Source organism: Dama dama, chromosome 25 (assembly GCF_033118175.1).
Source record: "Dama dama isolate Ldn47 chromosome 25, ASM3311817v1, whole genome shotgun sequence".
NCBI lineage: Eukaryota > Metazoa > Chordata > Mammalia > Artiodactyla > Cervidae > Dama > Dama dama.
In genome coordinates this window covers 18,421,681-18,449,654 of record NC_083705.1, presented here as the reverse complement: position 1 = coordinate 18,449,654, position 27,974 = coordinate 18,421,681, and the positions used below count along the sequence as shown (strand labels likewise).

General features: G+C 40.1%; 1 protein-coding gene across 3 annotated transcripts; it reads right to left on the bottom strand.

The window, feature by feature from the left end:
• Window positions 1-748: 748 nt before the first annotated feature.
• LOC133046688 (survival motor neuron protein) lies at window positions 749-26,515 on the bottom strand. 3 transcript variants are annotated; one of them, XM_061129609.1, is made up of 9 exons: window positions 26,367-26,515; window positions 14,024-14,095; window positions 12,493-12,612; window positions 11,466-11,663; window positions 11,159-11,314; window positions 9,677-9,772; window positions 8,550-8,660; window positions 5,682-5,732; window positions 749-1,095 (listed from the first exon to the last, which is right to left on the bottom strand). In XM_061129609.1, exons 1-8 carry the CDS (start codon window positions 26,454-26,456, stop codon window positions 5,685-5,687), a joined length of 891 nt encoding a protein of 296 aa, XP_060985592.1. In that variant the 5' UTR covers window positions 26,457-26,515; the 3' UTR covers window positions 749-1,095; window positions 5,682-5,684. The 3 variants fall into 3 exon arrangements, with proteins under 3 accessions (XP_060985592.1, XP_060985591.1, XP_060985590.1); XM_061129608.1 differs by lacking the exon at window positions 26,367-26,515 and adding an exon at window positions 15,946-16,847 and having other exon boundaries at window positions 749-1,111; XM_061129607.1 differs by lacking the exon at window positions 26,367-26,515 and adding an exon at window positions 15,946-16,529.
• Between the last annotated feature and the right edge of the window lie 1,459 nt (window positions 26,516-27,974).

The window sequence follows — 27,974 nt, the reverse complement described above, 5'->3', positions numbered from 1 at the left end:
AGGTAACATCCAAAACTCTTAGAAAGCAAATAAGCTACCTTCATAACTAAATTTAACCTGGCACATTTTAGGCAATATATTAGCTGCTTGTCATGAAAAATGATGAAACTCTACTTACCCTGTACAAAAAATTTTGTAAAGCTTATCAATCACTTGAACATTCACTTATTTATTCAATAAATACTAATATGCTAGGCACATGTAGTTTCCCCAAGCAAAACCTCTGAAAGAAACAGCTCTTATCATATTAACATCTCCCATAGCTAAATGGACTAGGGAGACTCTCAGGCTATGGACACCAATGCTTTAGACTGAACTAAACCAGTATTATGTTCTACCTCTAGCGAATTTGAACAGAGACTCACATAGATACAGTCAAATGGATGGTAGATGGAACTGCAAGGTGGTGATGAAGAGAACGGCTTGGGCAATCATGTCAGGCAGTGTGTGTGAGGAAGGTGTGGAGGAGGCAGACAGACAAGACAAGTGCTGCCGGAGAATGACAGTATGATTTCCACGCAACAGAACACAGGCTTAGTTCCCAAGCAGCCAGGCCCGGTCCTCTGACATTCCACTTCAGACAGGCCTCCTGCCCTAACCTTGGGTTGTCAGCAACAGTGTTTTACAACTGGTTGTATCTTTACAATACTATCCTTTACCCAAAAAAGCCTATGTAGTTCTGTTTACATCTTTCCATAGGCTCCAACCTACCATATGTACTCCAAAGAAAAGCATTCAGATAGTCAAGTCTTTTTTTAAAAAGTTATTTATTTTTAAAGGCATTAATAAAAAGCTTAACATACTTACTAAGAAAATTACAATATACAAATGGGCTCAGTTACAATTTTGACAGATTGACTTTCTGCACTGTATGTGACTTTGAATTTCTTTTAATCATATTTCCGTTGTTCAGTTATTCAAACTGATTATTCCCTTAAAATATCTGTTTATTTAAGCATGAATCACATGCAACAAGGGGAAATGCAGATGACATGCACCCATCCAACTGTGCATGAAGAAAATGATGAAACATTTGTTCACTTCAACCAGGGCACATTAAAATACCATCTCCTTGGGAGAGAGCTGCATCTGAATCTGAAAGATAAAAAACCTAAATACAATCATGAATCTAAACAAAACCTATTTTCATATAAAATCATGAAGAAGAGAGAAAACAGCAACACCTTCATCAAAGTAAAGTAAATAAAGCTAGAATAAAAATGTGCTAATGTAAAAGACAATGTAATACTAATTTTGATCTTTATGGGACAGTGAGGTATTTAGACAAACTGTGAGATTCATTTGAAGGAATAAATAGACAAGAGTATTCTTTAAAAAAATTCTTAAGGACCACTGGTATTTGATTTGTCCTAACAGAACTTAAGACATATTAAAAATAATGATCAAACTTCTGTGTTAAAAAGAACAGTAATTAGACCAACACAAATGACATTCTACAATTACAGTAACAATAAAACTAGAAATTAAACCTACCTACCTAAAATTAAAATTTATTAAAAATTTCTTAGAATTAAAAACAATTTTGAAATTTGGAATATCCAGAAAATAAGAATTCTACAGAATCAACTAAATTTTCGGAGAAAAATTTATGGGCCCTGAAATATCCATTTTAATAACTAACAGATAGGAAGATATTTTTTAAAACTTCTATGAAATGCAGAGAGTGCAAATCAATCCTGAATATATCATCTGAGTCCAATTTTCATTTTTGTGTTTGTTTTTCTTTCTTTTTTTATTGGCTGAGTCTTATCTTAGTTCCCTGATTAGGGACTAAACCCAACCACAGCAGTGAAAGGACCAAATCCTAATCACTGGACCACCAGGGAATTCCCATTTTTGAGTTTCTTATTCAAGCAGTTCTAACTATTTATAAGGATTCAGGACTCACTCTGAGCAATCTGCCAAAGAACAAAGATTAAAAAAATAAATAAATAAAATAAAATAAATAAAAAATTTTAATTTATTAAAAAAAAAAACTATCTTGCAGTTAAGCTGTAACTCTACTGGACTCTTTCATAAATCTGCAATATAGTGATTTTATTATCCCTTACTTGAAACATTCTGTTAGTCTTCATCTCAGGATTTAATTCACTGTGGTAGCCAGCCTTCAAGAGAGTCCCCAGTGATACCTGCCCTTGTCTAATCCCTTCCCGTTGGCTGTGGGCTGCACTTCTTCAAAAGGACAGAAAAAGGTGAAAGCGATGGTGTGTGATTCAGAGATTGAGTCATAAAGTGTATGGGGTGCTGCTCACTCAGTACTGGATCACTCGCTCTGGAGAAGCCAACTATCTGCTTGTGAGGACTCTCAGGCTGCCTGTGGAGAGTCCCAAAGAGCAAGAGAGCCTCCTGACAACAACCATGTGGGTGGGCTTGAAGCAGACGCTCCAGCCCCAGTAGAACCCTGAGATGATTATTGCCTTGAGCCTGAGGACTTGCAGTCTTAGGAGAACCACCCACCTCAGTTGCCCTTGCATTTCTGACCCACAGAAACTAGAGATAAATAAATAAATATCTGCTGTTTCAAGGTGCTAAATTTTAGGATCGTTTGTTATGGAGCAACACATAACACATTAACCAATGACCTCGAGCTGTGCTTTAAAAAAAAAAAAAGACTAAAAATAAGAACATGAAAGGATGGAATCCCCGAAAAGGATGATGAAATAAATCATTAGCAGTGAAATAAACATCACTATTACACCATCCTTCAGTATTTTTATTCTGTTGTCCGAAATATCGGATTATCTTTCAAGAAGTGTTAACCGAAGTCTAGAGACACCATCCTTGTAATCTTTTTCTTTCTGTAAGCTTTTTTTGATCACAGTTGAAAATTCAGACCTTTTCATTTTTCTGTCCATAAAAGCAAAGAGAACAAAATCGACAGAGAGAGTAAGTTCAAAATTATTAAAATGAGGATTTCCCTGGTGGTCCAGTGGTTAAGAATCAGCCTTCCAACGCAGGGGACGTGAGTTCCATCCCTGGTCAGGGAACTCAGACCCCATGTGCTAAGCCCACACGGCGCAACAACTGAGCCCACACACCACTAAGGCCCGATGCAGCCCAAACAGACAAATAAAGTCACAGAAGAGTCCGCCTTCCAATTCAGGGAATACGGGTTTGATCCCTGGTCTGGAAAGACCCCATGTGCTGCAGAGCAACTAAGCCCGTGGGCCACAACTACTGAGCCTGTAAGCTCTAGGGCCCATACATCCCAACAAGGTAAGTCGCCGCAATGAGAAGTCTGCGCATGGCAGTGAAGAGTGGCCTCTGCTTGCCATAACTAGAGAAAGCCTGCATGCAGCAATAAACCCAGCACAGCCAAGAAAAACACGAAAGAAACAGAACTGATGCCTAACCTTTCATGATGGGTAAAAGATCTGACCTGAAAAAACTCCGAAATCTCACTTCCATTTACTACTTTCTCTCTCTGACATTCCATCCAGTCTATACTCTAAGCCCATCCTAGACTTCAAAACACTGCCAGATACTGAAGACATGATGGAGAATGGGGTCTAGTGCCTTATCTCTAATGATGGAGGAAAAACAAACACATAAATAAAGATAATATACAGTGAAAAGCTATGTAACAGAAATAAGCAGAAAACAGAAGAGGGGAAGTAACACAGATGGAGAACGCGTAAGAAAGCTGAGTAGCATTAGAGACAGTGGCATCACCTGGGCTAACTTAGGCCTTGAAACACGCTATCCTAATGCTCCAGTTTATATGTTCTCTGACTGGAACACGTCAACCCAGTTCACTCCTTGCCTAATCTTTCTGTTCACCTTTTTAGACTTAGCACTTAGCTAAAGAACTTTAATTAAATAAAAACAACTTTAATCGAAGAATGAAATATAGGCAACTATACAGTTCAGTGTGAGGATTTATATTATTTTAAAAATACCCCTCCCAGGAATGCATCGATTTGGAAAAGATGGTTTTTGAAATTTGCTTTTCAAGGTAACATAGAAATATCCACCAAGAAGCATAATGCCCATAATCTTTACTAAGAGTCACAGCATAGAAAGTTACCTTAAGGCTAAGACAGAAGAGAATCAAGCACTATGTAAAAGAACATATTTACTAATGTTATCAAGACGCCAAAGGTTACCAAACTAAAGGAACAGTGATGTAACATACAAGCAATCTAACAGAGAGAATGTATCAAAACATTAAAAATGTGATGTTAAGTGCTCGGGCCTGGTACACTGGGAAGACCCAGAGGAATCGGGTGGAGAGGGAGGTGGGAGGGGGGATCGGGATGGGGAATACGTGTAAATCTATGGCTGATTCATATCAATGTATGACAAAACCCACTGAAATGTTGTGAAGTAATTAGCCTCCAACTAATAAAAAAATAAAATAAAATAAAATAAAAATGTGATGTTAAATGGGGATACACACACACACACACTCTCACAAAATACAGATGACAAACATCAAAATATAGATGAATATGGACCAAAAGTGTAAAATAAAGGCAAAACGGTTGTCTCAGGACGCCCTATAAACAGGTGAGAAAAGAGAAGTGAAAGGCAAAGGAGAAAAGATACACCCATCTGAATGCAGAGTTCCAAAGAATAGCAAGGAGAGATAAGAAAGCCTTCTTAAGTGATCAATGCAAAGAAACAGAGGAAAACAATAGAATGGGAAAAACTAAAGATCTCTTCAAGAAAATCAGAGATACCAAGGGAACATTTCATGCAAAGATGGGTACAATAAAAGACAGAAACAGTATGGACCTAACAGAAGCAGAAGGCCGAGTGCCGAAGAACTGATGCTTTTGAACTATGGTGTTGGAGAAGACTCTTGAGAGTCTTGGACTCTCAAGACTGCAAGGAGATCAAACCAGTCAATCCTGAAGGAAATCAATCCTGAATATTCACTAGAAGGACTGATGCTGAAGTGCTAATACTCTGGCCGCCTGATGCAAAGAACTGACTCACTGGAAAAGACTCTGATGTTGGGGAAGATTGAAGGCAGGATGAGAAGGGGACGACAGAGGATGAGATGGTTGGAAGGCATCACCGACTTGATGGACATGAGTTTGAGCAAGCTCCGGGAGTTGGTGATGGACAGGGAAACCTGGTGTACTGCAGTCCATGGGTCACAAAGGGTCAGACACTACTGAGCAACTGAACTAAACTGATCCTATACTGTATCACAAATCAAAAAGCAAGTCTGATTGTCTATAGTAATACAAAGTTTCGTCTCTGATTCTAAGGATCTCTCTTCAAAAAAGAATTTTTTTTAAAATTTATTTACTTATTTTTGGCCACGTTGGGTCTCAGGGCTTAGCTGCCCTGTGGCATGCGGGAATCTTAGTTTGCTGACCAGGGGCTGAACCCATATCCCCTGCATTGGAAGGTGGATTCTTAACCACTGGACCACCAGGGAAGTCCCTTAAGGATCTCTTTATTGTAAAGGTATGTTTTCCTTTCCACACCACCAACTGACAACATTTGCTGAAAAGATACTTTGACATCATGAGGATTCTAGAGGGGATATAGATCTACCTTTTATCAAACAGTTTTGCATCAAAATGTCTTTAATATTGTTTTACATTAACTTTTTTACTTTTCAACAATTTTCAAACATATATTTTTCACAAACTATAAAATTCATATAAAAGTAAGATTCTCTTTTAAAATGATGGCAGACTTACTCCTTAATTGAAATGTGAGTGCCTTCCTTCTTTTCGACTTTGTTTGAAACCCTGTAAGGAAAATAAAGGAATTTAGAAGAACAGAATACACATTTTATATAGAAGTAAACATTGTTTCACATAAGATATTTCACTAATTCTCTTTAATAAAATATCATCAGAAAATAAGCTTATAGCCTTCAAATGTGTTTTTAAGGCTTTTTTTTTTTTTTGATGTGGACCGTTTTTAAAGACTTTATTGAAATTGTTACAATATTGCTTCTGTTTTTGTTTTGTTTTTTTGGCCCCTAGGCATGTGGAAACTTAGCTCCCCCACCAAGGATCAAACCTGCACCCCCTGCATTGGAAGGAGAAGTCTTAACCATAGGACCTCTGGGGAAGTCTCTCAAATGTGCTTTAAAGTAAACAATTTCCTTCTTTCACTAAGTCTAAAGATGTCTCAAGATGTCACGAAGTCTAAAATATACATACAATGTGTCATACTCATTTATTAAAACCATTAAAATATTTTGGCACTAGACAGAAACATTTCACAAGTTAAGACTGAAATATTTACTATTTTTCCTGGTCTCACCTAGCAGAGTCCTACTCCTGTCTTCTGGCTTCAGTGAACCTCTACCTTCCCCTACACATATACACTTTCTATTTCACTACTCATCTCTATCTTTGAGGCCATAAGATGTATTTTAAAGTGATTTGTTAGTAATAAGCACCAAAGTTAGAGCCTATGTTATTTTAATAATATTACCCTTATTTATTTGCATTCTGTTAGGATTTCTAGAAAAAGAAAAAGGTATAGTTAAGAGCTAGACCCAAACCCTCTGTTGCTCTTATGGGAACAGGTTAGCAATGGAAAAATTGTCAAACATGTATGCTTCTGTGGAGCAATAGTTAAGAATTGCAAGCTGAAGGCAACAGTCTCTAAGCCATTGGAAAACATGTAAGCCATTGGAAAACATGACAATGAATAGTAGCTTCTTCTTTTTAATGGTAAAAATTTCCAAGAGAAAAAAATGTAAGACCTAGGAAATGTGAATTTCTTTGTTTCTGAATATGAACCTATATTTATATTTTAATTTATACAGATATACAAGTAATGCCTCTAAAAGTAAAGATCATTTTCTCTGCAACAAGCTAATCCTAGTACTGAATTTGTGGCAAATATATCAGACAAGGCTACCTTCCCAGGAACTGTTGCTTGAACTGTGAAAGAAACAGAAACAGCTGCAGTTTGCGGATCAGGACCAGTGTTCAGTCTGCTGGGGACTTCCCTGGTGGTCTAGTTGTTAAGAATTCACCTTGCAATACAGGGACACAGGTTCAATCCCTGGTCTGGAAACTAAGATCTCCCCTGGCGAGGAGCAACGAAGCCTGTGAGCTGCAGCTACTGAAGCCTGCAGGCTGTGCAGTTACTGAGCCTACACACCACAACCTGGAGAGTCCGTGCACCGCAACCGAAGACCCTGCATGCTGCCACTAAGACCCAACAGAGCCAAATAAATACAGACTTTTTAAAGTATTTATAAAACAAGCAACAACAAAGTCTACTGAAAATCTGCTAGGTTTTAACAACAGTTCAATCAAGTATGTGAAATATGAATATTTGAGCACAGTTAACTCACTGTACGCATTTCATCAACTCTAATTTTCATCTGTCATCCTTCAAATCAAATATAGTCTAACACGTTAGAACACTGCTATTTTTTAAAAAAACATGCTTATTTATTTGGCTGTACTGGGTCTTCATTGTGGCATGAGGGATCTCAGCTGTGGCATGTGAACTCTTAATTGCTGTGTGTGGGATGTAGCCCCCTGAATTGGGGGTGTGGAAGTCCCAGAACACGGAAGTGTGGTTCTGGTGAGATGTGTTTGAGGTGCCCCTAACAGCCAGCCAGGTGGTGGGGGAAAACAGCCAGCTGGATAGTTCAGAACTAGACATCTGAGAAATTAACAATACAAACATGGCATTTTAAGTCCTGGAGTAGATGAGGTCACCTAGTGAGTTTATAGTTAGAGAAGGGGGCTATAATTTGGGCATGAGGAATCTCACACGGGGCTGTCTATGGAGTCTGGAAGGAGCTGCCAAGAAGGAAGACTTAGGACTGGTAGACTACAACATGTTATTGAAGGCTGTAGAAAAAAGTGCAGTCAAATATATTAAAATGTTCCTGAGAGGAAAGAGAGATAAAGCAGAGAACTGACCATGGAGGTGAAAATCTGAATACAGTGGGGAAGACACATGTCTACCCGATAGGCCTGAAGAGACAATGGGAGGTAAGGAAGTAAAGAGGACAACTAGAGGTAACTTTTTAAAGAAGTCTGTCTTTAAAGGGGAGAAGGAAACGATGTGATAACTAACTAGGGAAGTTAGAATACAGTTGAAGTAAAAGGTCACTAAGTTTAGTGAAACTGGTCCCCAAAGAACTGATGAATAAAAGCAAATTTCGCTATTTTTCTGTGTGTGGCTGCACCTTGTTGCATGCACAATCTTAGTTCACCAACCAGGGATCAAACCTTTGCTCCCTGCAGCTTTAAATAGCTATACTGTTCAAACAAACTGAAGGTTTTGTGGCAACTGTGTTGTCAGATAGCAGTTAGCATTTTTTAGCAATAACGTACTTTAAGGTCTGTACACTGTTTTTAAGACATCGTGCTATTACATACATTCTAGAATACAGTATAATGTAAACGTAATTTTTATATGTACTAGGAAACCAGAAGAGTCATATGTCTTGCTTCACTGAGGTATGCCTATAGTTTTTAACTCTAAGACTCTACCTAACAAAGAAACCACTTTTTAGTTACAAGCAAAACGAAGTCACAAAACCACAAAGTGACTGTCAGGGAAGATGCTGAGTGATCACTTACCATGTAATAACCAGTATGATAACCACTCATGTACCAAGAGATTAACATACTTCCCAAAGCATCAGCATCATCCAGAGCATCCGGACATATGGGAGGTGGTGGCGGAATCATCTGGAAACAGAAAGATATACTTTAAAGTCAGTAGACAAAAACACAAAGTACGGTCATCTATTTTATGTACAGAATGCTGAAGTTAGCTGTATCTTTCCTGACATCCCATGTCATCTCTTGGTTAAATTTTTAAAAAAAAATCTGGTGGAGAAGGAAATGGGACCCCACTCCAGTACACGTGCCCGGAAAACCCCATGGACGGAGAAGCCTGGTAGGCTACAGTCCGTGGGGTCGCAAAGAGTCGGACATGACTGAGTGACATCACTTTCACTTTTCACAGTTAATTTTTCAGATTTGTTAGGCTGATCTTATCTAAGGTGGTGAGAGGTTTTTAGGAGTTAAAAAAAAAAATGTGGGATTTGGAGAAAGCTAACTAGTAATGAATAACAACAAAAGACCAATAAAGTTAAACTGAACAAGAACCAAAAGACAACAGGTCCCATAAAATATTTAAACATTTTGCATTCATTAGACCTATTTATCTATTCCATTATGAATCGATAGGTAAAAAAATCAAGGATAGATACTTCTATGACTTTCCTCAAAAATCATCCACATAGCATTTCAAGTAAAGGTTCTGGCTAGAACATCTACACCACCCCCACACCAATACAGTCTGCCAAAACAACTAACTGTCTTTGTATTTCACCTATTATTGATATTTAAAAGTCTACCATTAGATATCCACAGTCTACATGCCTTGAAAGGTAAAACACTGATCCCTAAGCATGGTGTCATTAAATCCTTCTAGATAGGAGCTACCTCCCTTAGAATGAGACACTTCTGCCAGGAAGGAAGCACACACAACAGGACTCAGAGCTGGGGCTCTAAGAGCACTGAGTCTGCGAAGCAGAAGCTCATTAAAAAGAAAAACCCGAAGGTTTAGCCTCAACTTTTACCCATCAGAACCTGGCCACAGGGATGGTATACAATGACATTTCCAAACTACCTGTGTTCTGGCTAAATCCCAAACTCTGTATGAAAGTAAAGTTTAATCCGAACTCTTCTGCACTTACTGGTGGTCCAGAAGGAAATGGAGGCAGCCAGCATGACAGGAAATGCGGTGGTGGTGGCGGCGGCGGCGGCGGCGGGCCACTGAATTTTAGACCTGACTATAAAGAATATTTCAAAGGAAGATTTATTTACCAGTTTTAAAATGTAAAAAGCAAACAAAAACAAAAACCCAAAACACAAAAAACCAAAACCCCAACGTCCAAAGATTCAAAATAGCTGCCCAGAATAACATCTATATTATTCACATCAAAAAGGTTAGACAGAATCTCACATACCAAATGCTGACATCACACAGACTCTTTTTTCGGCGGGGGGAAGGGGAGGGGGGCCACGCTGTACAGCACGTAAAATCTCAGTTCCCTGACAAGAGAGCTAACCCTCACTATCTGCGTTGGAAACACAGACTCTTAACTGCTGGACAGACAGAGAAATCCCTAGACTCACAAATTTAGCTTTTTTTCATTTCCTTTCTATATAGACAGGGAAAAAAAGCAAAGTAAGGAAAATTTTTCATTACCTAGTAAATAAGAGATCAAATATTCAGCAAGGCATTTCAATCATATAAGACCATATCTCCCACAATTTCATAAACTGTATAATCTATTGGATGTCCGTTTAGTTACATATGCTAACTTAAGAGTATGTATTATAAAAATACATATTATAAACTATAAGCCTCTTCCTTAACAAGGAAATCAGCCCCTGAGACCAACAAAGCATTTTATATATATAAATTAAGAGGTCTGATCATTCTGAAAAAGGTAATATAACACAAGTTTCAATAAGGAGCTCTCAACAGGAAACCCTAAGAAAAAGTTTTAATGTCATGCTTGATTTAAAAAAAAATATTTAGTTATTACCATTGCTTGAAGAGATCAATGTTTTAACAAAACAACTGGAAAGGGATTTGGATTCCATAACATAACCAAAGGTAAAAACCTTTTTCATTTGTTACTGATAACCAAAAAAACCATAAATAAAAACAGTATTTACATTTTACTCTACAAAACAATCTGGGAGCTTCTTTGGATTTCACCTGTACCAGATGTAAATATTGGGTTCTCTTCCAATTTTTATATACCTTATACAACTGTCATAGGGAACTACAGCACAACATCCAGCTGATGATAAAATATTTTCAAACTTAAGTTTGCTAAATTATTACTCTAACATCTAATACTTGATAAAAATTGCTGGGAAAGGCATTTCTATCTTATTTCCTTTTCAGAGAATTCTAGGTATCTATTTACAACATCTGTAGAAAGCTACAAAAGTTTCATGAGGGAAACTCTGGTGGTCCAGGTTCAACCCCTGGTCAGGGAACTAAGATCCTGTGAGCTGCATACCACAGCCAAAAAAAAAAAAAAAAAAACACCACACCCAAACAGTTTAATGAGAAAAACTACAATTCACTTAATGCAGGGGCTGAAGGTTCCAATACTGGTAACCATGTCCTGGGAAACCTTTTCTGGATAGAAGTTTACCTTTCCTGGTCCCAGGCCTGATCCTGGCATATGGGGTGGTGGAGGCAGAAAAGAATTCCATGGAGCAGCTCTCGACCTAATATTATTTGGTTTATTTGGAGGAGACCTGGAGGAGTTCTCACTTTCATCTGTTGAAATTTGACTTTCATTTTCATTCTTTTAAGAGAAAGAAATATACGTATTTTTGTTATAAAGGCATCATTGAGAAAAATTTAAAGCTTCAGTGGATCAAACTGACAATCAGTTATACTATTTAGTTTCTCCTCTAGCCTCTACATCTAAGAACTCTAATTTTTTTTATCCTTACCTCCTGAGCATTTTGCTCTATATTAGCTACTTCAGAGGTTGGGGAAAGTAGATCAGACAGATTTTGCTCCTCTCTATTTCCGTATCCAGTGTAAACCACAACACAGGTTTCTCTCTTAAAATCAATTGAAGCGATAGTAGCTGGGTAAATGCATCCGTCTTCTGACCAAATGGCACAACATTCGTCACCAACTTTCCACTGTAAAAGAAACAAAAGACACACAAACACATTTCTTACAAAAAAGTAAACTGTAATCTTGTTTGAGTGGGGTGGAGTTGGGGGTGGAGTGGGAGTCTCCAGTTAACTGTTCTGGGAGGCAGAATGTTATAGAGAAAAAGATTTGGGGCCCAAAACACAGAAATTTGAATTCTAATAGAAATACCACATCATTCCGCCATTTATATAATCACGGACACGTTTCTTAATCACTCTGAGCCGTGTTTTCCTATGTTACGCGGCTGTGCTATGATCTGCCTCACACGCGTGCTGTGAAGAACAGGGAGGATGGGAAGCGTGTCACGTGCCCAGTATCCTGGCCCAGCACGTGGCAAGTTCTCCTCACACGTCAGCTCCTTCCCCCTTGTGAGACACCAAAATAATTACCTTCGAGGCTGACTGTTTAAACAGAAGTAGTGACTCTGCCCAGAATATTTAGTCCCTGGGTATTAAGAGTTTTAGGAGTCTGAAGGAAGAGGAGGACACCTCTCTCAGTTCTAGGAAAGTCAAACACCGTCCACTGAGGGTGAGCCCTGGGGTACCCCTCCCAGGCAGCACCACCTTCCTCCCCGCCGCCCCAACATACAGTGGACACTGTCCTGAATTTAGCATGTGTCATTTCCTCCTAATTCCTTATGCTTTTACTAACATGCATGTTCCTAAACAAAAAGTTGAGGTGCTTCAGAAATTTTATGATTACATGTCAATGGAAAACACTGTACTAATCATTTAATTAAAGATATTTTACACTATTTAATAAGGACAGTAACAAGAAATTCTTAGAAGTTAAATCTTATGGTTTTAAAATAACCTGCTGTGAAGGAGTTGTGGTGTTCTTTCTTTGGCTTTTATTCTTCTTAGCAGATTTTCTTTTAGGTGTGCCTTTGGGTTTTTCTGAGGCTTCGGAAATGTCACCGTTCTTCAGAGCGTGCTATGAAAATGTGAATAGAAATGTATGTGTTACAGAGTGATATATTATCAAAAAGTCACAACGTAACTCAGCCACTATAAACTGGTCTCCAGGCCCTACCACCTCAGAGAGGCTGTCACCATCCCACGGGCTACAGAAACTGCTCTTGAAGATATCATATACTGATCACCAGCTCTAAGGACCCTTTCAAGCAAGTCTCCTCACTCTCAGCCTTTCCGTAATATTATACTCTGCCAATCATTTTTCTTCTTGATAGTCATGGCCATTTTTGATGACATAGCAATGCAGAGCCCTAATGACTTTTATTACGTCTCTCATTAAGTTCTAAACTTGGGCATTCCCAATAAGAACTGCCATCTTTACCTGCTTAGGATCATCTATTCCTATTACTTCAATTATACTTACTATGCTAACAAATTTCCAAAACTATTATCTAGTTCTGGCTTTTCTCCTTAGTTCAGTATTTCTGACCGCCAATTTCAGACCTTCACACTTACCCCACATCAGTTCTTTGCCCACATCAGTTCTTTTCCTCAGTCTACTTCCCCCTTCAATACCACCATCCCATCCCACATTCAGCCCTATTTGGCTCTGCATTTCATAGCACTCTCTTGGTAACTCTGATTGGTATATTTCTAGTCTAAATGTATGTTGGAAAGCATGATATTGATAAATTGAGAGTTCAGCATCAAGGATGACATGCAGATCTCCTCTTTCCCTCATGCTGCAGGAGTGACTAGGAAAGGAAGCAGACTCCACCCTTCATGCTCTGTAGGACTGTATGCTCTGTGCCTGGACTACTGACGGGCCAGGCAAGGTGCTCAATGAGACTCAGCACCTCAGACAGCACAGAAAATGATCATATTGGACAACTGTGTAAAAGTCTTGTTTGGGTTGCAAAAAACAGGCTTCACCCTGCAAATGAACTGTGTATTTTCTTGACATTTATCACCATTAGGAACACTTGATACCTCATAGGATTTGGGGAGGATTAAATTAATTTAATGTATGTAAAGCACGTGGAACTGTGCTTTAAACACCCTGCAAGTATTCATTACTGCACTATGGCTATTTATCATCAATATTATTTCAATAAGGGCTCGTTAAATATTTTAAAAGTATAATTCAGACTGTCCTTCCACTAATCTGAAATAGAAGACCTCAATAGTTTGATATAGTACAAACATATTCAAAATAATGTTTGAAAACTATTTAAATTGCCTCTGTTAAAGAGATGACATACAGTCAGGTTACCAACTTCTGAAGGAAGATAATTAATTTATGTTATCTTTTAATCTTCAAAATTAGAACTGAGTAATATGCACTGTAACACTTTAGTGTATGTTGTCAGTTTCTTCCCAAATGAGTATACATGAGGAAATAAGGAAAAGAATAAACAAACATTTCATACCTTAAATGAAGCCACAGCTTTATCATATGCTTTTATCAATGCTGTATCATCCCAAATGTCAGAATCATCACTCTGGGAAAGGTAAAGAATAAAAATAATTCATGTTTGGTTGTGTTTCACCAAAAATGTGTCTGAGGAACAAGAGTTATCTTAATCCATACATAATGTTACACTAAAAAGGGGTATTTTAGAACCTAAATAAATCACAAGAAGCCTATTTGCTTAGAGATTATGTGACATTACCCCCAAAGCCAGACACAAGTAAATGTTCTAGAAGTGCCATGAAGTAAATACTTTACAATGTAATTCCTATCCACCAACCACAAGTGGATCTGTTCAGGGGTAACCCATGTTTCAGTCTTTTCAAAGAGCAGATGAAGGGGTTCAGTTTGGCAGAATGGGAAAACATCTGGCCATCCGCTCAGCTGTATCCAGACTATGGGAAGGCTGTTCTAACCACTGACTCTGTGTTCCAAAGAATATTTTTTCCTCTTGATCTTACAATGTGTCTAGAGTATCCAAAAAAAGAATTCTCAAAATGTTTAAAGATAAAAACCATTAATAGTGATTTATCAATTAATTTTAATTTTAAAAGGCAGTGATATTAAGTAATCAAGAAAATACCTAAATAATTAAGCTATTTCTTTTTATTTGAATTTAATCCAATCCAAAAAGAAATATTTTTGAGCACCCACCATATACTAAGCACTTTTCACTGAGAGGTACATGAAATCATGTTCTCAGGAGAGATGGTCTGATCAGGGATGTAAGACATATTGTCACACAAAACAAAAGAATGATATAAAACAAATACAATAAAATATTAAAATGTGAAGTCAGGAATACGTGTAACTCTATGGCTGATTCATATCAATGTATGACAAAACCCACTGAAATGTGAAGTAATTAGCCTCCAACTAATAAAAAAAAAAAAAAAAAGGTTAGTTACCAAAAAAAAAAAAAAAAAAAGTTAAGTCAAAGAAGAAGCATTTTAATTCAAAAGTGGGAAGGAGAGGCTGAGAAAGAATTTTGCCATAAACTCTACTCCTGTCGTGCGACCCACAATCAGGAGGAAACACAAAACCTGCATCTTCTTCCTGAGGAGGAAAAGGTCTGAACCCCAAATTAGGTACCTCAAGTTTTAAGACCAGTAACTGACAGATGAGTCACCAAAACATCTAACTTAAAAAACAAAAGGGGACGTCACGTCCCTGGTGGTATGGTATGGTATGGGTATGAGGATGGTGGGTAAGAATCCACCTGCCAATGCAGGGGACATGGGTTCAATCCCTGCTCCGGGAAGACCCGACAGGCCGCGGGGCAACTAAGCCTGTGTGCCACAAGTACTGAGCTTGCGCGCCAGAGCCCGGGAACCACAGCTACAGAAACCTGTGCGCCCGAAGGCCTGCTCCACAACCAGGGCGCGTGCAATGAGAAGGCCACGCCCTGCAACCAGAGAAAGCCCTCGTGCAGCAACGAAGACCCAAATAAATTTTATTTAATTAATTAAATTAATAAATTAAATTAAAATAAATAAAATGGGTCACTATTAAAAAACAACAACAATAAAACAAGGGGATGTTTGTCTACAAGTCACACAAAGGAACAGAACTGAGGAATGGCTCTGAAAGGGTTCCCATGCTTGGAACCCCTCCTTCCCCATAATACCAGTGCGGAAGCAGCTGACCAAGAGGCGCCCAGCCTTCCTGTAAGAGGCTCACTTGCTTATCTATAAAGTGACGGCCTGCAGGATACACACGCCGGCAAAGCTGCTTCAGTCCTGTCCCACTCTGAGTAACCCTATGGACCGTGGCCCGCCTGGCTGCTCTGACCATGGGATTCTCCAGGCAAGAATACTGGAGTGGATTGCCATGCCCTCCTCAGGGGATCTTCCTGACCCAGGGGTAGAACCCAAGACTTACTTCTCCTGCACTGGCAGGCCGGTTCTTTACTGAGAGCCCCGCCTGGCAAGCCCAGGCATTTAATTTATCATCCATCTGGTGACCGGCTAGGACACTGAGATCAGAGGCGAGGAGTACCGTCTTTATGCTATCTGCCCCACTCCAGCCGGCAAGGGCCCTCTGCTGCTCTCCACAGCACCAGTTGTCTCCCACGGGCGACGTCCGTCCGTCTGACGTCCTCACGTCTGACGTCCTCACGTCTGACGTCCTCATCATCTACGTCCGCTGCACTGGTTTCTTCAGCTGCAGCCCCGGGTGGGCTCATGTTCTTGGGTCCCACAGGACCATCAGTCAAAGAAATGGTCCTCGGCGGGCTGCCGCCCCCAGGGGACGGCACCAATAACAGACTGGAACACACCTCAGTCTTTCTGTGAAACAGGCCTATTTGCTTGTCCAGAAAATTAGGCTTGAGGAGAAGGCTTCTAGTTTGGTGCATATCAGGGATCTATGGAGATGCTCAGAGGCTGCCGGATGCAACATTTTCACCCCCTCTCTCTGTCTGGCTCAAGCTGATTGTACTCTCAGAATGAAGCTTAATGTAAAAAGTGACATCAAAGGCACAATGTGGAGGGGAATAAAAGTGCAGAGCTCTAGAATGAGTTCAAACTCAACTCATTATCAACTTAAAATAGATGATTGTAAATGTAAGTTATTATATGTAAGACTCGTGGTAACCACAAAGCAAAAATCAAAAATCTATAGGAAATACTCAAAAGATAAAGAGAAAAACATCTAAACATACCATTAGATAAAATGATCAAACCACAAAGGGAGAGGAAAGAAGGAAACAGAAGAACTATGAGACCTCCAGAAGAAGTTTCACACAACGGCAGTAAGTAACCTATGCAACAATTACTTAAAATGTAAATGAACTAAATTCTTCAATCAAAAGACAGACTAGTTGAACGGATTAAAAAAAACCCAAACATCTATATGCTACCTACAGGGGACTCACTTCACTGTTTACATTATTTTAGGTATTACTTATAATAACGTATGCAGGAATGGGTACATCCAAAGACATACAGAAGGCCACCAGGTACATGGAAAGATGCTCAACGTCACCAATCATTCAGTTCAGTTCAGTTGCTCAGTCATGTCCGACTCTTTGTGACCCCATGAATCACAGCACACCAGGCCTGCTTATTTAACTTATATGCAGAGTACATCATGAGAAACGCTGGGCTGGAGGAAGCACAAGCTGGAATCAAGATTGCTGGGAGAAATATCAATAACCTCAGATATGCAGATGACACCACCCTTATGGCAGAAAGTGAAGAGGAGCTAAAAAGCCTCTTGATGAAAGTGAAAGAGGAGAGTGAAAAAGTTGGCTTAAATCTCAACATTCAGAAAACTAAGATCATGCCATCCGGTCCCATCACTTCACGGCAAATAGATGGGGAAACAATGGAAACAGTGTCAGACTTTATTTTGTTGGGCTCCAAAATCACTGCAGATGGTGACTGCAGCCATGAAATTAAAAGACGCTTACTCCTTGGAAGGAAAGTTATGACCAACCTAGATAGCATATTAAAAAGCAGAGACATTACTTTGCCAACAAAGGTCTGTCTGATCAAGGCTATGGTTTTTCCAGTGGTCATGTATGGATGTGAGAGTTGGACTGTGAAGAAAGCTGAGCGCCAAAGAATTGATGCTTTTGAACTGTGGTGTTGGAGAAGACTCTTGAGAGTCCCTTGGACTGCAAGGAGATCCAATCAGTCAATCCTAAAGGAGATCAGTCCTGGGTGTTCATTGGAAGGACTGATGCTGAAGCTGAAACTCCAGTACTTTGGCTACCTCATGGGAAGAGTTGACTCACTGGAAAAGACCCTGGTGTTGGGAGGGATTGGGGGCAGGAGGAGAAGGGGATGACAGAGGATGAGATGGCTGGATGGCATCACCGACTCGATGGACATGGGTCTGAGTAAACTCCGGGAGTTGGTGATAGACAGGTGCAAATCAAAACCACAGTGATACATCACCTCACACCTGCTAGAATGGCTATTACCAAAAAGGCAGTAAGGGGCGGGGAGGAGGCTTAAAGGGAGCGGACAGATGTGTGCTTGTGGCTGATTCACTCTGTTGTACAGCAGAAACCAACACAACATTGTAAAGCAATTATCCTCCGATTAAAAATAAATTTGAAAAAATAAAATAAAATATATTCACATTAAAAAGAAAGGTAACAAGTGTTGATAAGGATGGAGACATAAAGGACAGTGGTACACTGCTGGTGGGAATGTAAACTGGCACAGCCACTTCGGAAAATAGTATGAAGGTTCCTCAAAAAACAGAACTACCACATGATCCAGCAAATTCCACTAAAGGAATTTATCCACAGAAAACAAAAACACTAACTTGAAAAGATTTATGCACTCCCCACATTCATTACATTATTATTTACAAAAGACAAGATATGGAAATAACCTAAGTGTCCAACAATAGGAGAATGAAAAAAGAAAATGTATACAGGTTTTCCCCACTACCTGAAAAACCTGAGAGTATTCTTATGAAATCTTTTATAAATGGAGATAGAATAATGCAAAGAATCAATTATGTTAGAATATAACTTGCCAATGGATTAAAAAAAAACAATGAGGATAAAGCACAGATGCTCACAGGCACAGTTCAAAGCTACGCTGCCTTGATGCTGAGTGTGGCTCCTGGGGAAGGAGCTTGGCGGCGCCACGCTCACTACCTGGGCTGCAGGCGGCCTCTAGCATGCCTTGCTGCAAAACACAACACTGAGTGTCAGTTTTACTTTTCACTTTTTTTTTTTTCCATAAAAGCGAAAATCCTCTCTGGATTTCTTTCAGTTAATGAAAACAAGTATTAATGTAGGTCTTTTATGAAAGCAAAGTGGCAGAAAGTCAACTTAAAAAAGCAGGGGATACCTGTTCATATACAATAGAATATTATTTAGCCATAAGAAAGAATGAAATCTTGTTATTTGGAGACTACATGAATGATCCTTGAGGGCATTACACTAAGTGAAATGAGTAAGACAGATACATACCATGTGGTCTCACTTTTATGTGGAATTTAGAAACAAAAACAAAACAACCAAACAACAAAAAGCCCAACCTCACAGAATCAAGGAACAGACTAGCAGTTTCCAGGGACAAGGGTGGAGGAGTTGGGGGAGGGGTTGAAATGGGCACAGGGAGTCAAAATATACCAACCTCCAGTTATAAAGTCAGTCAGTCATGGGGGTGTAACATGCAGCATGCTGACTACAGTTAATAACACTGTACCACATATTTCAAAATACAAAGATTAAAAATCTCAACACCAGGAAAAAGACAATTGTAACCATGCATGGTGACAGATGTAAGGAAAGATATACCCATTTGAATGCAGTTCCAAAGAAAAGCAAGGAGATAAGAAAGCCTTCTGCAGTGATTAACACAAAGAAATAGAGAAAAACAATTGAATGGGAAAGACTAGAGATCTCTTCAAGAAAATTAGAGATACCAAAGGAACATTTCATGCAAAGATGGGCTCAATAAAGGACAGAAATGGTATGGACCTAACAGAAGCAGAAGATACTAAGAAGAGGTGGCAAGAATACACAGAAGAACTGTTCAAAAAAGATCTACACAACCTAGATATATCATGATGGTGTGATCACTCACCTAGAGCCAGACATCCTGGAATATGAAGTCAAGTGGGCCTTAGGAAGCATCACTATGAACAAAGCTAGTGGAGGTGATGGAATTCCAGTTGAGCTATTTCAAATCCTAAAAGATGATGCTATGAAAATGCTGCACTCAATATGCCAGCAAATTTGGAAAACTCAGCAGTGGCCACAGGACTGGAAAAGGTCAGTTTTCCAATCCCAAAGAAAGGCAATGCCAAAGAATGCTCAGACTACCGCACAATTGCACTCATCTCACACACTAGCAAAGTAATGCTCAAAATTCTCCAAGCCAGGTTTCAACAGTACATGAACCGTGAACTTCCAGATGTTCAGGCTGGATTTGGAAAAGACAGGGAAACCAGGGATCAAATTGTCAACATCCGTTGGATCATCAAAAAAGCAAGAGAGTTTCAGAAAAACATCTATTTCTGCTTTATTGACTATGCCAAAGCCTTTGACTGTGTGGATCACAACAAACTGGAAAATTCTTCTAAAGAGTTGGGAATACCAGACCACCTGACCTGCCTCCTGAGAAACCTGTATGCAGATCAAGAAGCAACAGTTAGAACAGGACATGAAACAACAGCCTGGTTCCAAATAAGCAAATGAGTACATCAAAGCTGAATATTATCACCCTGCTTATTTAACCTATATGCAGAGTACACCATGCGAAATGTGAAATGGATGAAGCACAAGCTGGAATCAAGATTGCTGGGAGAAATATCAATAACCTCAGATACACAGATGACACCACTCTTATGGCAGAAAGCGAAGAACTAAAAAGCCTCTTGATGAAAGTGAAAGTGGAGAGTGAAAAAGTTGGCTTAAAACTCAACATTCAGAAAACTAAGATCATGACATCCAGTCCCATCGCTTCATGGGAAATAGATGGGGAAACAGTGAGAGACTTTATTTTGGGGGGCTCCAAAATCACTGCAGATGGTGAATGCAGCCATAAAATTAAAAGAGATTTGCTCCTTGGAAGAAGAGCTATGATCAACCTAGACAGCATATTAAAAAGCAGAGACATTACTTTGCCAACAAAGGTCCATCTAGTCAAAGCTATGGTTCTTCCGGTTGTCATGTATGGATGTAAGAGTTGGACTATAAAGAAAGCTGAGCACTGAAGAACTGATACTTTTGAACTGTAGTGTTGGAGAAGACTCTCGAGAGTCCCTTGGACTGCAAGGAGATCCAACCAGTCAATCCTAAAGGATATCAGTCCTGAATATTCATTGGAAGTACTGATACTAAAGCTAAATCTCCAATATTTTGGCCACCTGATGTGAAGAACTGACTCATTGGAAAAGATCCTGAAGCTGGGAAAGACTGAAGGTGGGAGGAGGAGGGGACGACAGAGGATGAGCTGGCTGGATGGCATCACCGACTCGATGAACATGATTTTGAGTAAGCTCTGGGAGTTGGTGATGGACAGGTAAGCCTGGCGTGCTGCAGTCCATGGCGTCACAAAGAATCGGACACAACTGAGCAACTGAACTGAACTGATGGTAACAGATATTAACTAGACTTATTGTGATCATTCTGAAATATGTATACATTTGTATTCATTAAGCAGTATAACTAAAATTCATATAATGTTGTATGTCAATTACACCTCAATTAAAAAGAGGAAAGTAACATATGGTGGATGATCATGGGGGAAAAAGGCTAGGAAATAAAAACTAAAAGGATTTAGATAGATAGAAAAGAAACTACCAAGCACTCTAAGGACAACCACGAGTCAAAAAAAGCATGGAAGCAAAAATAAACACACTGATTGTATGATTCCACTCATATGAGGGACCTAAGAAGTCAAAGTCATAGAAACAGAAAGCTGAATGGCAGTTACCTCAGGGTTTAAAAGAGGAGGAAGTAATAAATAAGTGTTTAATGGGTAGAGTTTCAGTTCTGCAAGATTAAAAAGTTTTGGAGATCTACTGCACTACAATATGAATATATTTAACACTACTGTAAATGTACAGGCTTCTCAGATGGCACAGAGGTAATGAATATCCCTGCTAATGTGGGAGATGCAGAGACACATGTTCCATCCCCAGGTTGGGAAAATCCCCTGGAGTAGGAAATGGCAACCCTCTGCAGTATTCTTGCCTGGAAAAGTCCATGGGGTCGCAAAGAGTCGGACACAACTGAGTGAGCACACACAAACACACTGAAGTGTATGCTTAAAAGTAATTAAGATGACAATAGTCTTTTTTTTTAAACCACAATTTAAATAAATAAATAAACCACAATTAAAAACTCTCATGGCTCAGCTGGTAAAGAATCTGTCTGCAATGTGGGAGGCCTGGGTTTGATCCCTGGGTTGGGAAGATCCCCTGGAGAAGGGAAAGGCTACCCACTTCAGCATTCTGGCCTGAAGAATTCCAAGGGGTTGCAAAGAGTAGGACAGGACTGAGTGACTTTCACTTTTACTTCACTTTCAAAAATAAAAATAAACACTCTGACAGGTCAGTGAGGCAACAAGTCCAACTAGAATAATTTCCATGCTATAGAGGAGTTGAAGGTAAGTTTGAATACATAGTGTTGGTGAAGGGAAGACAGGTTACAAAACACCATCAATTAGTGTGTTGGATTTTATACAGTATTAGTCAACTGATGAGTTCCAAAGAGGCTGGATATAAAACTCATTTAGATGTAAAATGAATGTCTCATTTTCTTGTTACTATCCACAATACACAGAGAAATAGGTTCTGGTATAAAACTATTAATCTTGCTCTATGATAAAAAGTACTTAAAAATCATTAAGTCGGGGGAGGTGGGAGGGGAGATCAGGATGGGAAATACATGTAAATCCATGGCTGATTCATGTCAATGTATGGCAAAAACCACTACAATATTGTAAAGTAATTAGCCTCCAACTAATAAAAATAAAAGGAAAAAAAAAGGAAAAAAAAAATCATTAAGTCCGGCTTTTCCAGTGGCCTCAGTGGTAAAGAATCCACCTGCCAATCCAGGAGACATGGGTTCGACCCCTGATTGAGGAAGATCCCACATGCCTCAAGAGCAACTAAGCCTGTGTGTCGCAACTATTGAGCCCGTGTTCTAGAGTCTGGGAGCTGCAACTACTAAAGCCCTCATGCCTTGGAGCCTGCATTCCGCAACAAGCCACTGCAATGAGAAGCCCTCGCATAGCACGTAGAGTAGCCCCCGCTCTCTGCAACTAAAGCCAGAGCAGCACGGAAGACCCAGCACAGCCAAATATAAATAAATATACATTTTTTTTAATATTAAATCATTTTGCAGATAAGGAAAGTAACCACAAACAAGTAATTGACTTGTCTTAGGTTATGCTGCCCTTGGAATGGGAGATGTTCCTTGAAGCAGATGATATGTCAATTCTGCCAATACAAAAGGTACTACTAAATAAAAGAAAGTCATACTCCACTCCATCATTAGAAGTGAGCACTTGGGGGAGGGGAAAAAAAAAGAAAAAAAAAAAGAAGTGAGCACTTAAAAGACACAAATACACAGCAGCCCAAACTCATCACATTTCAACTGTTACAAGAAATTTCAAAATGAACCACCAAGATACCCATACAAAGCTATTATAAGAAGAAATATTTTAGGTGATAAAAATTCTCAACCAACAATCACAAACAGAAAATGCAATAGCCATCTGAAATTAAATTGTCAAACAAGCATTTGCAATATGGAAAAAAAAACACAATCAAAATTTCTAAAAACTCAGATGAGAAACGAAGGCAATAAGGAGTCAAATCAGAAGTTAAACAAAATCAAGAAAGAAAAGGAAGAAAAAGTAATGCTGACTACAAGGTACCCAAAGAAGAAGATACTTGACTGAAAAATCTAACGGGTACCAAGGAACAGATGAAAAGAAAGGAAAGAAGAAAGAAAGGAAAATAAAGTGGTAACTGGCAAAAAATATTTAGCCTATGAGTAAATGGGGTTCCTGAAGAATAAAAACTAAACAATTTAATAAACAGTAGTTAGGACTCCTGCTCTTACTGCTAAGGGCCTGGGTTCATTCCCTGGTAGGTGAACTAAGAGCCCAAAAGCCTCGGAGCTGAGCCAAAAGGAAAAAAAAAAAAAAAGAATTAAAATATATCTACTCCATGACCCAGGAATTCGCCAAAGAGAAATAAAAGCATATGCTCATACAAAGTCTTTTACACTAATATTTATGGTGTTTCTATTTTTAAGTTGCAAACTGAAAGCGACCCAAATATTCATGGACAAGCGAATGAATAAACTGTAGCACATTTATGCAACAGGATCCTACAGCAATGAAAAGGAATGAATAACTGATACATAAATGGATGGAACGCAAATTATGCTGAATAAAAGATGCCATATTAAAAAAAAAGATTCCATGTTTGTAAAATTCTAGAAAATGCAGACTAAACAAGGGTGACAAAAAGTGGGTCAGCAGTTGTCTGGGGACAGGGCACGAGGCGGTATGAAAGGGAAGAACTACAGAGGGGTATAAAGAAATTCAAATCCTCCCACACACTGGTAGTACACGGAGAAGCTGGGAAAACATGAAGAAAAGAGATGGCTTGTCGGTCCCTAGCGGCTCAGTCACCAGCTACTGTAGCTCTGACACCGATGTGCATGCAAACACATGAAAGGTCTGCAGGAGAACCGCCCACTAAGACCTTCACAGGCTCCTGCCCCACAGAAATTATGAGAAATAATGACTATTGTTCCAAGCCACTAAGTTTTGGGTGACTTGTTACCCAGAAATAGCACAGAGAACAGACCATCAGAACTGCCTTTTTATTTGTTCCTCAGTCATCAACAGTAGCCCACCTCTGTCCCTACAGGCATTTCAAAATGAAATGTCGTCTCCATATCTCTCAAATCAGTGTGCCAGAGGTGGGAAGGAATCTTCCTTGTTCCTCACCTCCACTTCCAGATGATTCTTCCTCCCTAAAACTCCCAGGTTTGAAAACTCTGTCACCAAACTCTACTTACTGTCCACTATCCCTTCTCACAGCAATCACCTACAGCCTCCTGGGTCACCCTGCTTCATTCCCTGAGGTTTATATCCCAGTACTCTCTCCAACACTACTCTTGTCATAAGTTTTGGTTACTTAAAAACCCGTGTACATGATCCTTCCAATACCCTATCCTTGTTAGTTCTTTAAATGCTTCGCTACCAATGATCTTTTAGAGTGCCCAGTCTCAGCTACCCACTTCTCTGGTCTTTAATATAATCATTAACTACAACCTCTCCATAAACTCAACTAAGAGTCCTATTCTCCAGCTACCACCCGTCAGGCTCTACAACTTACTCCCAGAAGGTTGATGATGACAATCATCTCACCTCACTGGGCCGGGTAAAACTGTGATCTTCCCACTTTTTAAACTGTCTCTCACCATCCTAATGTCCTCACTTTCTTTCTTAGCCAACTCAGAGTCCACCATCAGTCAAGAAGGTAATTCTCTGCACTGGCCTCCTCACTTCATACTAGGTTAAAACTATAACCCTATTAACTTATACTATTCATTGACTTTGTCTGCCCTCACACACCTGGATTTGAATTTAGCTAACGAAAGACACAATCATGCTATCTAGTCTCTTTTAAACTCATAACCACAAATCTGAAGTAGGCCTTGAATATTGCCTAGCAACAATTCCACTACATTTAATCCAACACTCACCCACTCTCCTAGAGGCTCACTTCCTACCTTCTCTCTTCCCAAACCTCCAACACCTGACCCCTGCTCCCTCCTCACTACTGAAGACTTGCTTCTTTTACTGAGAGAATAGCAACAATCAAAACAGAATTTTCATAATCTCCTGCCACTATATCTGCCCATCCACACAAATCTGTACCCATATAACTGAACTGTCAATATTTCTAACAATATTTCTAACAATATTCCATTCCCTCCTACCTACTCTAGAACATTGCTGCCACAATCCTCTTCTTTCTTCTGAAACAACAATTATATCGTCCTTATTGGATCTTTCCTATCAGCCCACAAACATGCTGAAACATTGTTACCATCTTCAAAATAAAAAACCAATTAAGAATCCTCTTTATCTCACTCCCTCTCCATCTGATTTCCTCTCTTCCAGTACCCACAATAAAACCTGAAATACTTGCTTATATGTGTTGCCTTGAATTTCTCCTCTCCGACTCTTGAACTCACTCCAACCGCATTTCACTCAAGAAGGAGTTCTAAACTTCCACAACATTGTTAATCGGCTATACCCCAATACAAAAGCTAAAAAAAAAAATTTTTTTTTAAAGAATGAGTTCTAATCTTACCCCCTTATAAACCTGCTGTACCTGTAGTCTTCCCCATCTTAGTAAAAGACAACTTAATCTTTGCAGTTCTTCAGAACAGTCTTGGAGTTATTCTTCACTTTCCTCTCTCAAGCCTCTATTATTGTATCCACGTGCACAACCTGTTGCCTCCGATTTCAAAATATATCCAGAATGCAAGTGGTTTTGCTCTTCACGGCTAACAACTGGATCATTTCAATAAACTCCTAACTAGTTTCCCTGCTTCGCCCTGGCCTGTCCCTACAGACATCCCACCCCTTCTCAGAGCTAGGGGCTGGACAGCCAGGGTACAATCAAGTAGCGGCAGCGCTCAAAGTCATGAAGGAGCCCAAACTGGGCGAAGAAGGAGCTTGAGGCTGAGGCTCCCAAGTGGGGAAAGAAGTAGAAACATGCGGACACAGTGAGCGGACTGGCCGGGGAAGGAGCGCGGGGGCTGGTCGGCGACAGCGGGGCCTCAACCTCACCTCGCCAGTGCCGCGCCGGAACAGTACCGAGTCCTCCGGCTCCGGAAAGCCGCTGCCACTGCCGCCACCGCCGCCTCCGCCCATCGCCATTGCTAGCCTGCTGCCGGGTGCGCAGCGTGGGCTCTGTCCCTCAGCGAGTGACGACTTCCGCCGCCCGGCCTCTGGGACCGGAAGAGCATGGCGGCCTGGGGGCTGCCGGCCGGTGCGGGGGGGCGCCGTGTGCTCTTCGCTCGCGGGCGCCCCCTGCCTCCGTCGGCCTCCGTCGGGCGCGTCGGTGTGCCGTCTCTGTATCCTGTAAGTTCTTCGATTTCACTTTTGCGTCTGCTTGTAGAGTGTTTCGACCCACAATAAATCCTCTTAGAAAAACAATGTTCGTTGCAGGTCACTTAGAAAATATGGGTAAGCAAGAAGTAAAAATCAGTCCACTGTTAACCGATAATAATATAGCTGCCATTTTTTAAAAAATTGCTTTTAAGAGCTTCATGTACTTGTGCTAAGTTGCTTCAGCCGTGTCCGACTCTGTGTGACCCCATGGACTGTAGCCCACCAGACTCCTCTGTCCATGGGGATTCTCCAGGCAAGAATACTGGAGTGGGTTGCCACGCCCTCCTCCAAGGGATCTTCACAAGCCAGGGATGGAACCCACATCTCTTGGTTTCCTCCATTAGCAGGCAGGTTCTTTACCACTAGCGCCACGTGGGAAGCCCCTTTATGTACTTATGTTCACAACAATCTTTTGAATTAGGGGCTGTTATTACCATTTAATTGATGAAGGCAATGGAACCCCACTCCAGTACTCTTGCCTGTGAAATCCCATGGACGGAGGAGCCTGGCAGGCTGCAGTCCATGGGGTCGCAAAGAGTCGGACACGGCTGAGCGACTTCACTTTCACTTTCATGCATTGGAGAAGGAAATGGCACCCACTCCAGTGTTCTTGCCTGGAGAATCCCAGGGACGGGAGCCTGGTGGGCTGCCGTCTATGGGGTCGCACGGAGTCGCACACGACTGATGTGACTTAGCAGCAGCAGCATTACCATTTAATGGAGAAGGAAATGGCAGCCCACTCCCATATTCTTGCCTGGAGAATCCTATAGACCGAGGAGCCTGGCAGGTTACAGTCCGTGGGGTCGCACAGAGTCGGACACGACTGAAGCGACTTAGAATGGCAAGGCGTTCCCATTTAAAGATGAGGAAACTGAGGCACAGAGCATTTACACAGCTGTCTGTAACCCAGCATTCCTTTAACACGGCCCAGCCATTGCATTTAATATTTCTTCTCTCAAATCTTCTCGTGACTTTTTGAACTTAAAAACATGAATTGTATTGTTTTTTTTATAAATCTTTTTGTTTACATGGGTCAAGCAGGTTTTTAGTTCTTTGTGGAAGCTTACCCTATACTTTTGCAGTATTCCTTATTGAGCATTTAGACTTGCTAAATGGCTTCCATGTTTCTATTGTAATTGAATTTAAAAAAAAAAAAAAGGGAAATTTGAGGGCTCTCTTCTGCTTCTGTAGATGTAAACGCTCACTTAGATTTCTTCAGTCATAATTCTCAAAATGGCAATACGATGCAGAAGTTTAAACAGTTTGGAACCAGGTTTCTTTTTA